Source organism: Lytechinus variegatus, chromosome 3, assembly GCF_018143015.1.
Source record: "Lytechinus variegatus isolate NC3 chromosome 3, Lvar_3.0, whole genome shotgun sequence".
In the NCBI taxonomy this organism is placed as follows: domain Eukaryota; kingdom Metazoa; phylum Echinodermata; class Echinoidea; order Temnopleuroida; family Toxopneustidae; genus Lytechinus; species Lytechinus variegatus.
In genome coordinates, this window is record NC_054742.1 from 44,556,673 (window position 1) to 44,573,578 (window position 16,906).

Genomic DNA, 16,906 nt, shown 5'->3' on the forward strand with positions numbered 1-16,906 from the left:
AGAAAATAACAAAATTTTCATTGAAAAAGAGGCATACACACAAAAAAAATGTTCTTTAGACATCATGATAAAATATGCATGAACAAAACATTTTACAAACAGCAGAAAGTTCAATGAATATTCTGAAAATACTAATTCCATTTTTTCATAGAAAGCAGATGCAGATGCTCAGAATATTATTTAATTATTAACCTTATCAAAGGCTCACAACGTTTAGTGATGACACAAATAAGAATATATTTCTTAGACGTTTCAGAATATATAAAAGGATAATTAAAATACGTGTAAATAGATATATATTTTTTCACCATAAATGTATAAATATTTTTATATTCTGCAATGTCTCTTAATAAATTATTTAGTAACTGAAAGCGATGATTTCAATAATTCAAATTCTTGTTTTTTAAGGAAATGATTATTTAATATCATGTTTTTTCTGCTATATTTACACAAAACTATAGCAGAAGAAAGGGGACTTCTCACATAACATGAAAGATTAGCATTGTCACCGTTGCAACCTGTAAAGTCTATTTGTGATATCATATGACTTGCATGCATGCTACAGCCACTGCTATTAATTTCTCATATTTACCTAGTATCAGGCTTACATATTAATATTGACAGATTAAGACAGAGAGAAAAAAAAACCTGGTAATAGAAGAGCAAAGGGAAGTTATCATTTATCTAAATTGATATAGATATGTAAGACTTCCGCACCAATCACAGATGCCAAACACATCTTGCACACAGATACAAGCCTCTGGTTTAAAAACAAAAAACATGCAAATGTATATTTCAGTTTTACCACTTTCTACAAAAGCATTTAAAGGGTATATGCTTTCTTTGTAATTTTTATCATATCAATCCTGCTTCAATTTATGAAAAATTTCAGAGAAAGTCTCATAGTCAAATACGAGGAATGATCACATTTATAGGATTTATACTAATGACGGATTTGTTAAACATTACCAGGTGTGTCTTCAGAATCAATTACTTGGTGATCATCTTGATAAAATTCAAAGCTAAAGTGTAAAGCTTTCATGGCAAAGGTATTCATGAGTACTTAAGTCAGCACAGATGTCTGGAAACAAATCCAAAGGAATGATTAGCTTCATCTTCAACATGACATGCTTGACCATCCAGCAAATCAAAAGCCTTGACCATCGGGAAGACCAGGACACAAGAACCATTTCCCTAATAATGCAAAGTTGCTATATGAGTAAATATTCAAGTTTTGTTTATTAATTCAGCATAGTCAGCTATTTTATAGATTCAGTTGTTGTTTTCCATGTTGTAATAGGCTAGGAGTTGACATAGGGAGGGGAGGGGTTGTGTTGGGCAGAAGAAGTAGGCACACCTTGAAAATTTCAACCCCACCCCCTAAAATCACTTCATTTGAAAGTGATGCATTGTTGTTGTTTTTTTTGCTTCAATTCAACAATTCAACTCCTTTTCTGGAGACAAAATGCACTTTATTTTGTGAGTGATAAACTTTTTGAGAAAGGGGGAGGGTTGGTTTGCTGGTCAAATTTTGATGATGAATTGCAACACCTTAAAAAAATCTTGGATCCGCTGCTGTAGGCCACATACAATAGCAGGAACTTCAAACTACGACCAAATCTCATGAAAATTCCAGCTAATATAATTCTGTTTCTAAAACACAGGTTTCTAACTTATCAACAACCATCTCCCATCATAATGATCCTTTTGAAAAAAAAATATTCCTTCGAAATCATTAAGGCGACTTTGCTTAGAACAAGATGAGATCTTATTGTTGCGGCCCAGTGGATCAGCCTCCAAACTTTGAAATAGAGGGTTGTGGGTTTGAATCCCAGCCAAAGGATAATTTCTTTATGCAAGAAATCTATACATGATGTGCTTGCACTCAACTCAGGTGAAGTAAAAGGTAGCTGGCAGGAATTAATTCCTCAGAGAGCCGAGTGCATTGGAATCGGTAGCCGAGCTTAGTTTGAGTAATATATGAGAGCCTTGAGCACCTACCACGAAAGATACATGTGCTATACACATACCCTTTACTGTAATCATTACTCTTAATTTGAGGTAGAGAACAATTCAAATATTCTATATATGTTGATGGTCTGTCAAGATCATATCATTGATAAATTTACAAATGACCAATTTTTTTAATGCAAAGACGATGCATGCCAATATGAGAAATACACCATCCAGTTAATAAGTGATAAAAGAGAAGTGGTGACAATGCACAGGTTTATAATACATAATCTGAATAAAACTTTGGTCCGACGACGGATTAGGTCAGTGTCGCAAGTTGCAGAGCTTGCTGCTTTTTACTTGATGTATCTGAGGTATTATACTAGACTAAAGAAGCAGTAATGTATTTCATAAAACAGTTCTATTACCTACATTCTAGAATACTGAACTGAACTGAATTTATAACCAAATAATGCCAAAATACATTGATACAGGTTAAACAAAACTTAGCATAGTTTGTTCAATTGCACATGAAGTATGGGGCTTGTATAGAAGATGAATAAAACATATCTGGGGCTGTTTCATGAATCTGATCTTAAAGATTACCAATGAGTTTACCAACCAATGGAATATGAAATGTGATTCAAATCCCCCCCCCCCAAGTTTGTGGATTAAACAAATAAATCCAGTGTGGCAAATTTTGTAATTACTGCAGAAAACAGAAAAAAAACACATCCCAACTTCAGCTAAACTGATTATGAATACCCCCGAACTATTGGAATAGTGTGCGTGCCACCTAGAAACAGCTGTATGGCAATGTGACCCGACATTTGCTCCTGCACTGTGACAATTGCTCCAGGCTTTTTTTCACCTAAGATGTATGGTTAGGGTTGCAATAGGGTTTTATGTTTGGTGTAAGGTAGGGCACAGTGTTAAATCCACGGTTGAAAAGAAATCTTCAGTGGGTGAGTGGATTTGTAACGGAGCAATTGTCACCAGAGCACGGAACCACATGAATCAACACCTTTGTGTCTAATTGATTGCCTTTTTCAACACATCAATACAAGAACAACAAACATTCAAAATAGCAATGAAGAAACATTCCTGAAGGCTAAAACAAAAGCAGCAATGGTTTGTATTGAAACATGTACTCCCAGATATAAACACATTTATTATTACCATTAATTAATTAATTCATGTCATTCCTTTCAAAGGGAGGAAAGCAAAACATATTTGTGATTGATCACAAATTACTGTTGCAAATCTGCAATCCGGGGGGGGGGGGGGGGCACTCGACCAAAAAAAGTGGTGGGGGTGTGCCGTGGGCGAGACAAAAAACGGGGGCCCTGGAACGGGCTTATTGTAAAAAGGAAGGTCCTTGGAACGGGCTTCGGAACTAGAAATGTTTGTGAAAACGGGGGTCCTTGGAACGGATCGCCAGCGTGTGAGTGCGTATATGCATCCCTGTGGAACGGAAATGCGTGCATTATGCAGCTAACGCGGCCTCCGCCGGGTGCGCTGGCGCAGCTAGAGAGCTGAGGCGATGGTCTGAGAGCGCACGGCGGCCGCTTTTCACCAAAATTGCAGCTCATTGTAGCAAAACAATGCGATCGGAACGGCGCACCGAAAAATATGCGAAGCTTTGGAGCGGATTTCTTTGTTTTTTCTCGATAAGAAGAAAATGCTATGCCTTGGAGCGGCTTTCTTAGTTCTTTTGCTCAAAAGACAAAAATGCTATGCCTTGGAACGGAAATTTGAGTGTAAAAATGGGGGTCCCCTCCGCGGCACATACCCACTATGCGTTATATACTGAGTGCCCCCCCCCCCCCCCCCCCCGGGTCTGCAATCAATGCATCAAAACAGACCATCAGTCATCGTAAATTTGCAATTAACATGGATATAGAGCGTATGAAACACATATGTTAAGAGTACAAAACGGATACATAACGTTTTCCAACAGATGGCAAGGTTCTTTTCCGTTTCACATCCTCTCTGCATCCGAAAGTGCAGTGGGACAAAGTCTATATATTCTCTCTAGATCTTCCGACAATGCCAGAAACAATCTACCACAAATATTGCCAATAGAGGGCAGTCTTCTTGTTTGATTTGGTTACAAAATGGGGTACCTTAGGGGTGAAGCGGCGTGGACGAGTGCTCTAAGATGCCCGACTACACCATGAACGTCCAGGGGTCAATACCTGGCACGGCCATTGACCAAGCCATTTTTATCTACATTTATTGATCTTTTATCTTGTATCAAATAAATGAAAATGCTTTATGCATTGGTGATGCCAATGCATTTACTTTGCCATCGAATGGTAACTTGCATGGAATGCTTGATTTTGATTGGCTGGTGAGCATTGTTACCATGGTAGTTACCATGGGATGACAAAGTTACTATAATAGTAACCTTTACGCACTGGGGCCATGGTATGGCACTTAAGGCCTTGGAGCAAAGGTAAGTTGTCTCCATGTCTCTTTTTATTTTGCATCAAACATTTTACATGTAGGCATAAGTACTAATGTGTGCATATGTTTCAAAAGAAAATTGCCACATTGTAATTGTCAGATGAGGAGAGAACAGAAGATAACATTGTGATTGTTAATGTTGATAGTTGGTTGCACTCTGTAATTAGTAATAGATTTCATATCCAGTCCATGCATGCATAGGGCATCACTTGTAGCCTTGTGCAGAGCTATGCTACACTGAAGTGAGTGAACAATAATTCTCTGCTCTATGCATAATGAATTAATAACATTATCAACAGTAACTTGGAAGTTGCAATGCAGTAATAAAATACTGTAATACCGCCTTCTCATTAGAATAAAATTGGTTCTGCATAGATGTCTGAAGGAATGCAAAACTAATAAAGAAATTGTTAAATTGACTATGCAATGATTCCGGAGCAATGCTATGTCAGTTCATAACTTATCTGTTGGTGGACAATGGCCATAATTAGTCTCTTGTTAGAATATACTATACTATATACTATCTTAACCTGGAAATTTACTAAAAAGCAATTACATCTCTCAACCTACATGAAAATGCATATCCTTTGAAAAAATATGGAGGGAAGATTTCATCAGAAGAGGAATGCACTACAATAAACATCATATGGAAGATCACTTTGGAGTATATTACCAAAAAGATGAGTAATTTGTCACCATGACAATAGGAAGACTTTTCCTTTGTTCTTTGCAAATCTCGAATTCTTGGATTCAAGATTCCCTTTCCACCCTAAAATGCAACCTTCCTACCAATATCTTATTCGTTGGTGGCGAATCCCAGAGAAAAATGGTGACCGTATCAATGTTAGAAATGTTTATTTGTTGTTGTTGATGAAATCTTCATTTTGAAACCCATGTATTTTTCTGCAATTCAGCAATAAAATTGAATGTTTAGTGTATCTTCAGTCAAACAGTATAGATAGGTATTATTCATGAAAGTTTATTCTTCCCATTGTTCACAAATTTGGTAATATGGCAGGGATTAATTCAGGCATCCAATTTCCTTTGTAATCTTAACTTCTATTTCATTGTTACTGGTAAATTTCTTTATGAAGGTAAAACAATTATTATAAACTAAGTAGAAATACAATTATAATCCAACCAAATTCAAAGCCGATCATGATTTTAGGGCGACCTCGTTTCAGGAGTTATGTATAGAAAATGACTGCATTTAGTTTTACAATGCAAACCACTGAGTACGGTACAATAATTTTTATCAAAGTAACACTCTTGATATGATTTTTTTTATTTATTTTTTTTACAGATCTTTATCTTTATGCTACAATAGGGAATACTCATAAATGGAGAGTCAGTATTGGTAATATTACTTGTTAACAGTTATAATCACAGTTAAGACCCTTCTCATTTGGCAATAATTAGGCAATAATTAGTATAGCAGGTTAAAAGTGAAGTAAAGTGTTATGGGTACAAGGAGAATGTCATTTCCAGAGCACCATAAAATGAACAAGAAAGTAAATGGGTAAGAAAAACAATACATAATGAGGATAGACAAAGATGATATTAAGAAAGTAATAAGGGATATATCTGACAATGGAAAATAGAAAAAAAAAAAGCTCATTCTTTTTTTTAATGTTTTTTTGTGTTTTTTTTTGCAAGGAGGTGCCTTTTATTTCATTTTAAACATATCTATTCAAGAAACTTTGAGGAGTTGAAGTCAAAACAATTTAAGATTATATTACCCTGTATAATGTTAATGAATAGGATTACGTAAAAAAAAGTGATGTATATAATATTCTTTAAATAACTAGAATTTCTTTTTTTTGGGGGGGGGTTCCAGTTAAGCTGCGTCTTCTATATAAGAGAACCAAAATCATTTTTTTGATACATCTTCACGTAATATTCTTAAGCACTGCCACATCTGAAAGTGCTGAATGATGCTTCGAATTGGATCACTTTACAACAATGGACTTCCTGAGCTATGTCTCATCAAAACATGGCGGATGTACTCTCTAACTTCAAAATCAAGACATTAAACGATATCAGCATTAAGTTGTTCTTAAAACCTGCATTAGAATCAACAAGCATCAGTTTACCTGACGGTTATCCACACAATGCTCTGCAACATTTTGTGTAGCCTTTGGACAAGGCCCTGTGTCTGGCATACTGTGTATATCAGAAACCTGAGTGACTACTAAAATAGTGATCATCTTCAATGCTTCCTGAAAGAGGAATGCAGGAAAGTTTCAAGAGGTTTGGCTGTCCATAACCTGACCATGGTTAAATTATACCAAGGTTCACAACAAAGACAAATACTGTAAGTTTAGTGAATGGAAGGACCTTTGGATTTATTCTGATTGCTTCCTCGTTGGAATGTCAAAAGGTCACCATCACAGTTCTGAGCATCTTGCACAGTTGGTCATGGCCTCATGTTGGTACCTTTCTACTTGGATGGTCATGAAGTGTATTCCATATTTCTTTTGTATCATCTTGGATGCTTCCTGTAAAACTTCTTCGCTATCTGCATCTTCAGCTGTAAGAGACAGAAAAGAAGAATATTATGTTAGAAAGAGAAGAGCAGTTTCACTTGTAAAACAAGAAGTAACTTTCAAGTAAAGGTGAAACTATAAATACAAGTATATGTGGAAAAGTCTATTTTCCTCCCCCCTCTCTCACATTGCACTTCACAATATAATTGGTCATATATGTTGCTCATTGTTTATTTGTTATCAGCTTTGATGATAATGCACATCATTTGTATAACGCCATATATCTGTCAAAGACATTCAAAGGCGCTTTTTTTGAGGAGCCAGCCAATCTGGGTCGCCTAGAAGGGCATGCACACAGAACTGTGACCTGCAGGTCTCTCCTTCCGATATAGCTAATTGGGGAAAGCAGGTGGACCACTACACCGGGGTTTCCCCCTACTCTTATACGAATAGTGCAATGGGTTCTTAACATGCAAAGGTGGTGACTCTCCTCTACACGGGACCTCCATTTTATGTCCTATCCGAGGGACAGAGTGTTTTCCACTGCTACATAGCCTGCATCTATGGAACAGAGGAGAGACGTTAACACACAATGTACTGGCTTCAGTCATCCACCTGGGGTGGACTAGAACCCATGAACTTTGGTTTGACAAGCAGACACTTTGCCGACTAAACTTTGCTTTCTTCTTCGCTCTGTGGAATAATGCTGAGACTCAAGATTCATCCCTCAATAAAACTGTCATTTTCCAGATTTTGTTGAGCTGATTCATGTGCATGATACAGTGCCTGTCTAGCAAGTACTGTAGGTGTCAGTGCCTTTACTGTTATGTCTAGTGAATTAGAATTCACAGTCTTAAACATCAATATCAACAATAAAAATATATATAAGAATTGTATAGTTTTATGTATTTTCTTTTATAAAGAGTGAGAATATCAATAGCCATGAGCCTTTTTTAACGTAAATAATTTTACTTCACATGTAATATGAAACAACATTTATGATAAGCAAACATGGAACGTTTGAAGTGAATCACTTTTTTCCCGTTCATACGAGAGAGCCCAAATATATTGTATTTTAATAGTAATGATGTTCCCTTTTGCAAATTATGCAAATAAAATAAATAGAAAAGTGAATAAATAAAGAAATAACACTATCAAATAATGGCTGTACTAATACACTTTCTTCAATATCAGAAATTATCTTACATAATCACCAGGTTATACTTTCTTTGTCATAAAACTCATTGAAACAGTGTTCCTAATAAAAAATAATTTATGAAAGAAATTGGTATCATGGGAAAATATCTCAAACCCTAAAAAATATTGCCAACTCAATTTGAGTTTCCATTGCGTCTGGTTCTAAGGAGTCAAAACAAGAAGTTAATGAGGCAGTCTCATGAGGCAACCAGTATATCAAATAATACATGTACTGTACATACATATATGCGTTCTGTAGGTAAGGATTTAACAGGAAGCCTTGTATTAATTAGCAAAATGTACAACTTCAACTATAATTGACATTGTCTATCGACAAATCCATTGGAAAAAAAATCACAATATTGACTGGATTAAATAGCGCTTTCCCAACATCTGTAGGGAATTAGAGGATCTAAAAATATCCACAGTAATCCCTTGAGTGTATGAATGAATCCAGTCTAACCTCATGTTAATCAAGAAAAACATGAGAGTCATTTGGACACACATCATAAGGGGAACTGTATACCATACCAATGCAAAAGCTGCATTAACTTAGAACATTGATGCATACCTGTAGACAAGCATGTTTCGTAGATTTTTTTTCCAGTTCGTCTAATGCCATTTGATACAATTGCCAACGCGTCTACTATCATTTGGTCTACCATAACTTTGTCTACTCAACACATGGTCTATTTTCATTTAGCCTAACGCCATTACATTTAAACCAGTTGTTCTAATAGCCATTTAGTCCATAAACATGTACCATTTGGCCTAATTGGACTACATGTATGTGTTAAATTGTGCAAAATGAATGAAAATGAAATGGATATTAGACCAATATTAGAGACGTAATGGTCATAACCGTAATGGTGATTAGAAGGAGTTATGATTGGACCAAATGGTCAATGGACCAAATGGTTCTTAGATGAAATGTTGATGGACAGAATGGCATTAGACTAAAGTAGACCACGTGGTGAGTGAACGAGTTGGCAGTAGACTAATGGGCGATTTTCCGTTTTGTCATGTACTCTCTGACTTCAGTGCAGTTGAGTAATCTGCTTCCATTTTTAAAAGTTACTTTTACCTTGAGAGGTCACGTCTCTCAGATTGCATCCTCACAATAACTTCATTCCATGGTGACTAACATCATGACTTGAATAAATTTCATTCATCAGGGTAAACACCATTAGGAGCTCTATTTAATCTGAAACTTTTGTTTGATTACATGCTGCTAACACATGGGTGTTCAAACTGACTGCATAGCTGCCCTACATTTGATGATGATGATCCATACCAAGGAAAGAATATATATTTTCAATCCATGTTTGACACTAGTATCCACTCAATATATTATCATTTACGTTATTTCAAATAGAAGACAAATATTTCAGGTCAGTATGAATCATATTGCACATAACAAATGAGGTAACTGCTGGTATGTAGCAAGCGCTTTGTATCCTCAGGCAAAATGTGATAAAAATCCAGCTATTATTGTATTATTATTATTGTTATGTTATGTCACAAATCCCCCCCCCAAAAAAAAATATATATATATAACTATAACTATAGAAAACAAGTGGAATGCCTCTGGACGTCTCACCTGCATCACGCGGTTCAATATAGCAGCAGTGCTGACTTTGAATACTACTCTAACTCGCACAAGATGTTCAGTGATACATGGTTACTCTTATGTCCACTTCTTATGAACTAGACCAACAAACTTACAGAGATATGATGGTTATTTAACAAAAAACCCCAACATTGCCAAAGTTCATTGACCTTACATGACCTTTGACCTTGATCATGTGACCTGAAACTCGAACAGGATGTTCAGTGATACTTGATTACTCTTATGTACGAATTTCATGAATCAGATCCATAAACTTTCAAAGTTATGATGGTAATTCAACAGATACACCCAATTCGGCCAAAGTTCATTGACCTTTGACCTTGGTCATGTGACCTGAAATGGGCACAGGATGTTCAGTGATACTTGATTACTCTAATGTCCAAGTTTAATGAACTAGACCAATAAACATTCAAAGTTATGATGGTAAATCAACAGATACTCCGATTTGGCCAAAGTTCATTGACCCTAAATGACCGTTGACCTTAATCATGAGACCTGAAATTTGCACAAAATTTTCAGTGATGCTTGATTACTATTATGTCCAAGCTTCATGAATCAGATCCATAAACATTCAAAGTTATGATGGTAATTCAACAGATACACCCAATTCGGCCAAAGTTCATTGACCTTTGACCTTGGTCATGTGACCTGAAATGCACACAGGACGTCCAGTGATACTTGATTACTCTAATGTCCAAGTTTAATGAACTAGACCAATAAACTTTCAAAGTTATGATGGTAATTCAACAGATACTCCGATTCGGCCAAAGTTCATTGACCCTAAATGACCTTTGACCTTAATCATGAGACCTGAAACTTGCACAAAATTTTCAGTGATGCTTGATTACTATTATGTCCAAGTTTCATAAATCAGATCCATAAACTTTCAAAGTTATGATGGGAATTCAACAGATATCCCCAATTCGGCCAAAGTTCATTGACCCTAAATGACCTTTGACCTTGGTCATGTGACGTGAAACTCATGCAGGATGTTCAGTGATGCTTGATTACTATTATGTCCAAGTTTCATGAACTAGGTCCATATATTTTTAAGTTATGATGACATTTCAAAAACTTAACCTCAGGTTAAGATTTCGATGTTGATCCCTCCAACATGGTCTAAGTTCATTGACCCTAAATGACCTTTGACCTTGGTCATGTGACATGAAACTCTAATAGGATGTTCAGTAATACTTGATTAACCTTATGGCCAAGTTTTATTAACTAGGTCCATATACTTTCTAAGTTATGACGTCATTTCAAAAACTTAACCTCAGGTTAAGATTTGATGTTGACGCCGCCGCCGCCGTCGGAAAAGCGGCGCCTATAGTCTCACTTTGCTTCGCAGGTGAGACAAAAACTTGGATGTCAGGGTGAACTCCCCCTGGATTTCCATTGTTAGCATGACAGGCAATGTGCATCTCTACAGTAGGTCAATGCCTGCAAAAGTTTCCCCAGTTTACTGCCTGAATATTTACGATGATCACATGCTGAGCATGCATTGTGGAAGTAACTGGATCATCAAATAAGATATTCTGAGGAGTTTGCTCTCTCCATGAGGTGTATGACTTTAAAGTCAGTCATGTATGAATTGTACAACCTAAAATAAATAAATATTTGCTCCCTCATTAACTTCATCTGCTATTCTTATGTACTCAACTGTAATGTAACTGTAACCATTATTCATTCGCTTACAAGTAGTCACTATTTTTTTTAATGAGGTGAGGCAGGTTTATCACGGGTGTGCAACATTCACGCTGAAGGCAACACCTCTACAGTCTAGGGACTGTACTATTGTTTGAGGCCACTGTGAATAGGGTAAAATTATCTTACCCTAGCCTGGTGGTTTGAAAAGCAGCCATAAAAAAGGGCGGACATTTTTAAGCCCAATGTTTTCAGCAATTCATAATGATTAGTATGGTGCAGGTGCAGATAACTATTTAATGAAATGGGTAGGAAAAGAAAACACCAGAGGGCAGGCCTGAAATGACAGGAGTGACTGAGTATTATACTTCTTCAAAGCAATCGCATAAGCATGCTTTTCAATGTCAAAGAGCCATGAGAAAAATGCAACCTGGGTTTGGGATGATAAGAAATGTTAATACCATAAACTAGGTGCTTTCATACCCGCTTGATCACAAAAATATTTCATAGCCGCAGGAATATTTGCAGTATACTAAAATAAAATTAGATCTACAAGAAATTCAAATGTGACGTAAGTTACGAATGTAATGATCTTTGAAATATAAATGCGCAAGGCTTGTTAATATCTACAGGACCTCTGGTTCAGATGGCTGTGAAGAGAAAATAAATTATCATGTATGATGAGGCCTGAATAGGTTCTAATTACTAACAGGCATACCTGTGAGTGGGTAGTATTGTGTAGTTGGTTTGAAGCCACCTGACTCATGGGATTGTTTGGAAAATGCCTCCGTGGTTTTCATTTTAATACATGATGTTATAACGAAAGCAAATCAGGAATTTAAGAATAAAAATATTCTGTCTCCTTTGTAATGTACGGTGATATACATGCACAAATATTTGTATTCATGGCAACAGGAATCAGAATGTATTCAAAGCCAACAATAATAAGGATAGGAAGAAGTCAAACTCAAAAGTGACTTCATGTCCATAACATATTTCCATTAGCTTACAGAGTACACTGTACATGCCATGCATTTACAGTATGTTCTATGACAAATAAAGTTTGTACATTAAACGGCTAGCAAGCAAAGCTACATATAATTATGTAGTCGAAATCTAAACTGATCCATTTACAGAGCTGCCAACCTGAATAAGTACATTTCAGTATTTGGAAAGCTGAAAATCAGTATTTTGGTGAGGAAATCAGTATTTTCAAAGATATGCCAAAGGACAATACATAAAACTGAACTTTAGAAATCACTATTTTGTATGAAACCATCAGTATTCTTCTAATTTTTTAGTACTAAATACTGAAAATCAGTACTACTTGGCAGCTATGCATTTAAGAGCATTTGATTACTTTAAAGTTGTAGGTAGTCTTTGACCTAATTATGGCAATATTAAACACTAACATTGTTGACATGCATGTACTCTAGGCCTTTTCCCACCTTATGCAAAACTCAAGCAGCAATTCACAATAACCTTTAGAATCATCCAGCTTGAGTTAAACTTAATACTTACGAAACTCCCCCCGCAAAGCTACATATAATAATGTAGTGGAAATCTAAACTGATCCATTTAAGAGCATTTGATTACTTTATAGTTGTAGGTAGTCTTTGACCTAATTATGGCAATATCAATCACTAACCTTGTTGACACGTATGTACTCCTTTTCCCACCTTATGCAAAACTCAAGCAGCAATTCACAATAACCTTTATCAAGTTAGACTTCATACTTACAAAACTCCCCCCCCCCCACCACTTTTCACAACTATGGGGAAATCCACTAGTTGGCTTAAATAAAAACAGGAAAATGTGACAAAATATTCACAGAAGCATATTTGGAAATAAATTGTGTCTGATTGTATATTACAAAAGGTTGTTCAGTATCAATTTTGAGAGAGAAAAAAAAACCTCTATGGATTTTACATTTCTCACCTTTTGACTTTTGTATGAACACCAACCTGATGTCATGGTGGATTGCACTTTAAAAAAAGAATGATCACTTCATCGAAATGTTTTATGAAACAAAGAGTCAGTGATCTTCACTGATAATTTGTTCCAGAGCAATCAGATGCAAGGATTTCAGTAATAATAATAATAATAATAATAGGCATTTATATAGCGCCCTCTATCTAGAAATATTCTATTCCGAGGCGCGTTATTATTATTACCCCAGCTTTAGCTCGAGCTGCCTTTCAGTGCTCATGCTGAAAGGCATGTAGCTTTTCAGTAGCTTTTGTCCAACATTAGTTTTCTGAAATCCTCCCCATATTATCTTACCTTTTGCTAGATGTACTGCTATTGCTGCTTTGGATGTTGTCAAGCTCCATACATGAAGACTATGAGCAAATTTGACCCCGGTAATGTATCTAAATCATTCTTAAGAGTTGGATAATTGATGTGTCTGGGTACACCTGCAAATTTTTAAAAACACAAGCATCAATCACAGAGAAAATTACATATTTTCTTATATACTGTACATGTTAATGTCCAGTGTACCATTTAGGAGGCAATTCTGCAGAAATTTTCTCTACACAAGTTAGACTTTTAAAAAAAAACTTAATACAGCAATCATATGGGTCGTGTAGTCCAGTGGTTAGAGCATTGGACTCATAATTGCAAGGTTGTGAGTTCGAATCCAAACTCTGCCATTGTCTCCACTTTGATAAAAAAGGCCCAAGAGTGATATCTGTTGTCTATTACATCAGCCACTATGACTGATTAACCAAGACGTATAATGTTTCCAAGGTAATTGGTTATATACCAGCTTGGCGTTTACCAGCAAAATGCTGTCCTGCCGAGTTTCTACGGGAGTTACCACAGACAGAAACAGAATATATGATATATCCACTGAGCTTTCACTCAAGGATGAGACAGTCTCTTTGGGAGCAAGAAATATTGACCCTGGTTCACAAAAACTTGTTTTTAAAGAAATTATAAACACTACATGTATCACAAATTGCATGTGTGTATAATCTGTCTCCCTAATAGTAAAACTAGTTTCAGCAATGAATATCTAATGCACATTATAAATCAGTTGTTATTCCATTTTTTTATTCTTGGAGGAAAAAAATTTGAATAAACATATTTTCATAAAATAAAATACAAAAAACAAGTGGAGATATGACATCACCAGTTTGGTCATTGAATATTCATGAAGATATGCATCGAACCGTTTCACCGAATATCTTTAAAATGTCATAACTTTTTTCAATCCTTTTAGTCAAATTTTGATCAAATTTCCAGTGTTTTGTTTGTCTTACTTTTATCTGTTCAAATTCAGCCTGGAGTACCCCTTACTCCCACTACTTATTATATCACGGCTTTTACACTTACCTTCCATTAAAACATTGAGAGCATCTCTTAATACAGTAAGAGTTGTGATGAGTACTAAGATGGAAAACAAAAATGTACAGATAGGATCCGCAATCTTCCAGTCAGACTGTTGATGAAAATCAAGAAAGAATAATGAAGTAAACAGGGAAAATATACTAAATGGTAAAAGCTTTTTGAACTCATTTTTTTTTCATTCATAAGTTACGCAACTTTGTAAATGAAATGTAAATTTATATTGTTGATGTGAAAATGAGAATGGTCTCGTGGACCAGACTATCCCCTGGTAATATCATCACACAGTTTGAGTGAGGTTTAGCTTCAGCATTGGTGGAAAATCCAGTGCAAAACCTTTTCCCTTCCTAAACTCTGGATAATATTTGCATCTACATGTACATGTACACAATGGGGGATTAGGAAATTCAGCAAAGCTATGTAGTAACTTTCGTTAAAGTGGAAGTTAACCATGAAGAAAAGTTTGTTGTTAAAAAAATAATTTAAGATATTGGTGAAGGTTTGAGAAAAGTCCATTGAGGATTAAGAAAGTTACTAAAATTTAAAAAGTTGGATCTGTGACGTCATAAACGAGCAGCTGCCCCATATGTTAATATAAAATGCATATATTTCAATTTTTGTAAGGTTCGTGATTACTTAATTTTGTCTTCTTTTTAAAAACAGATGTAAAATTATTTGTCAATTAATATACATGTACTGAAGGTAGAGTAAAAACCATGGAAGCTGCTTGCATATGACATCACGGATCAAATAAAAATTCTTCAAAAAAAAATTCTTTGATGGATTTTTATAAAACCTTTGCAAGTACTTTTATTATTATTTTCTGCTATTTTTACAATAAACTTTTTGTCAGGGTGACCTTCCCCTTTAATTTCTATACAGCCTAAAAGACTTGCCAACAGAACTTCTTTTTGTTGAGTGTAATGTCTACAAATAGATTTATGTACATATTAAACACCCTATGTTTTGTTTCTTTTTTAGAAACAGATGTAAAATTATTTGTCTATTGATATACTCAAGGTATTTCAACAGAATTTCTTTTCGTTGAATGTAATGTCTACAAATAGAGTTATGTACATATAAAACACATTATGTTTTGGTTATCTCAAATCACAAATATTTTTACACAAGGTTAAGAAATACATTGTGAAGCTATCAAGGGCAGCTAAACAGAATTTTAGACAAGGCTCCCTTCAAATGTTGACAGCACTTGCTTTCTTCATAACATACATGTATCAAAAGACTAATTAAAAAAAGCATCTAGAATCTCACAGCCACGTTTAGTTTGAAATTTCAACGACCTTTGAATCCAAAGTTATGCACACACTGTTAATTTAACACCAGCCTGGTTTCTATATCGGTCCACACCCAAGAGGTTTTGAAACAACACCAGTTAAGAATCAAACCCATATCGGTTTAACACTAATTGGTGTTGGTTAAATGCCAAATTGGTGTTAGCCTAACACAAAACTAGTGTTATTTCAACACCTCTCTGGTGTGGACCGATATATGTTAAACACCGGTGTGTTTGCAGCGCACTTCTTGCATGAAATTCCCGTTTAATTCTATACAGCTTAAGAGACTTACCCCAAAAAACAATCTTTTTGTTGAAATTTATGTCTACAAATATTTGTACATATTAAACACATTGTTTTTGTTTTCTCAAATCACATAAATCTTTTCACACATGGATATCAAATGCATTCTGAAGCTCTATCAAGGGCAGCTAATTAGAACTTTAGACAATGTTCTCTTTAAACTTTTAAAGAAAGGCCAATCAAGCTGCATTGATACAATTTCATCATGCTGTTCATTACCAAAAGACTAAATAAAAGAAAGGTAGATATTATCTAAATATCTTGTAACAATCTTTCCCTAGAATTTCACAGTCACATTGGTTTGAATTCTCAAAGGTAGTTTTGAAACCAAGGTTTAGCACATTTCTTCTATTAATTTTGTATTGCAACTTTAATGCAAGAAAAGTCTAAAAAGTGAATGCACATCTTTGTCATGGGGTACTCAAAATTTCACACTTATTGCATCGCAATTTCGAATTAATGGTGTGAACCATAAAAAAAAGCATGAATGTAGTGTAAAGTGTGATGAAAACCTGTATGCATTAATGGACCCTTTCTCAAATAAGGCTAAGGCTACAATCAAACAAACCACAGAAATT

At 35.3% G+C, this 16,906-nt stretch overlaps 1 protein-coding gene across 1 annotated transcript in view; it reads right to left on the minus strand.

Moving 5' to 3' along the window:
* Window positions 1-6,253: 6,253 nt before the first annotated feature.
* The window catches only part of LOC121411129 (zinc transporter 2-like), a 40,786-nt gene continuing 30,133 nt past the window's right edge, over window positions 6,254-16,906 (minus strand). Inside the window, 4 exon segments of the mRNA XM_041603660.1 lie at window positions 6,254-6,952; window positions 13,663-13,737; window positions 13,740-13,796; window positions 14,719-14,824. Coding sequence (XP_041459594.1) covers window positions 6,810-6,952; window positions 13,663-13,737; window positions 13,740-13,796; window positions 14,719-14,824 — 381 coding nt within the window. The 3' untranslated portion in view covers window positions 6,254-6,809.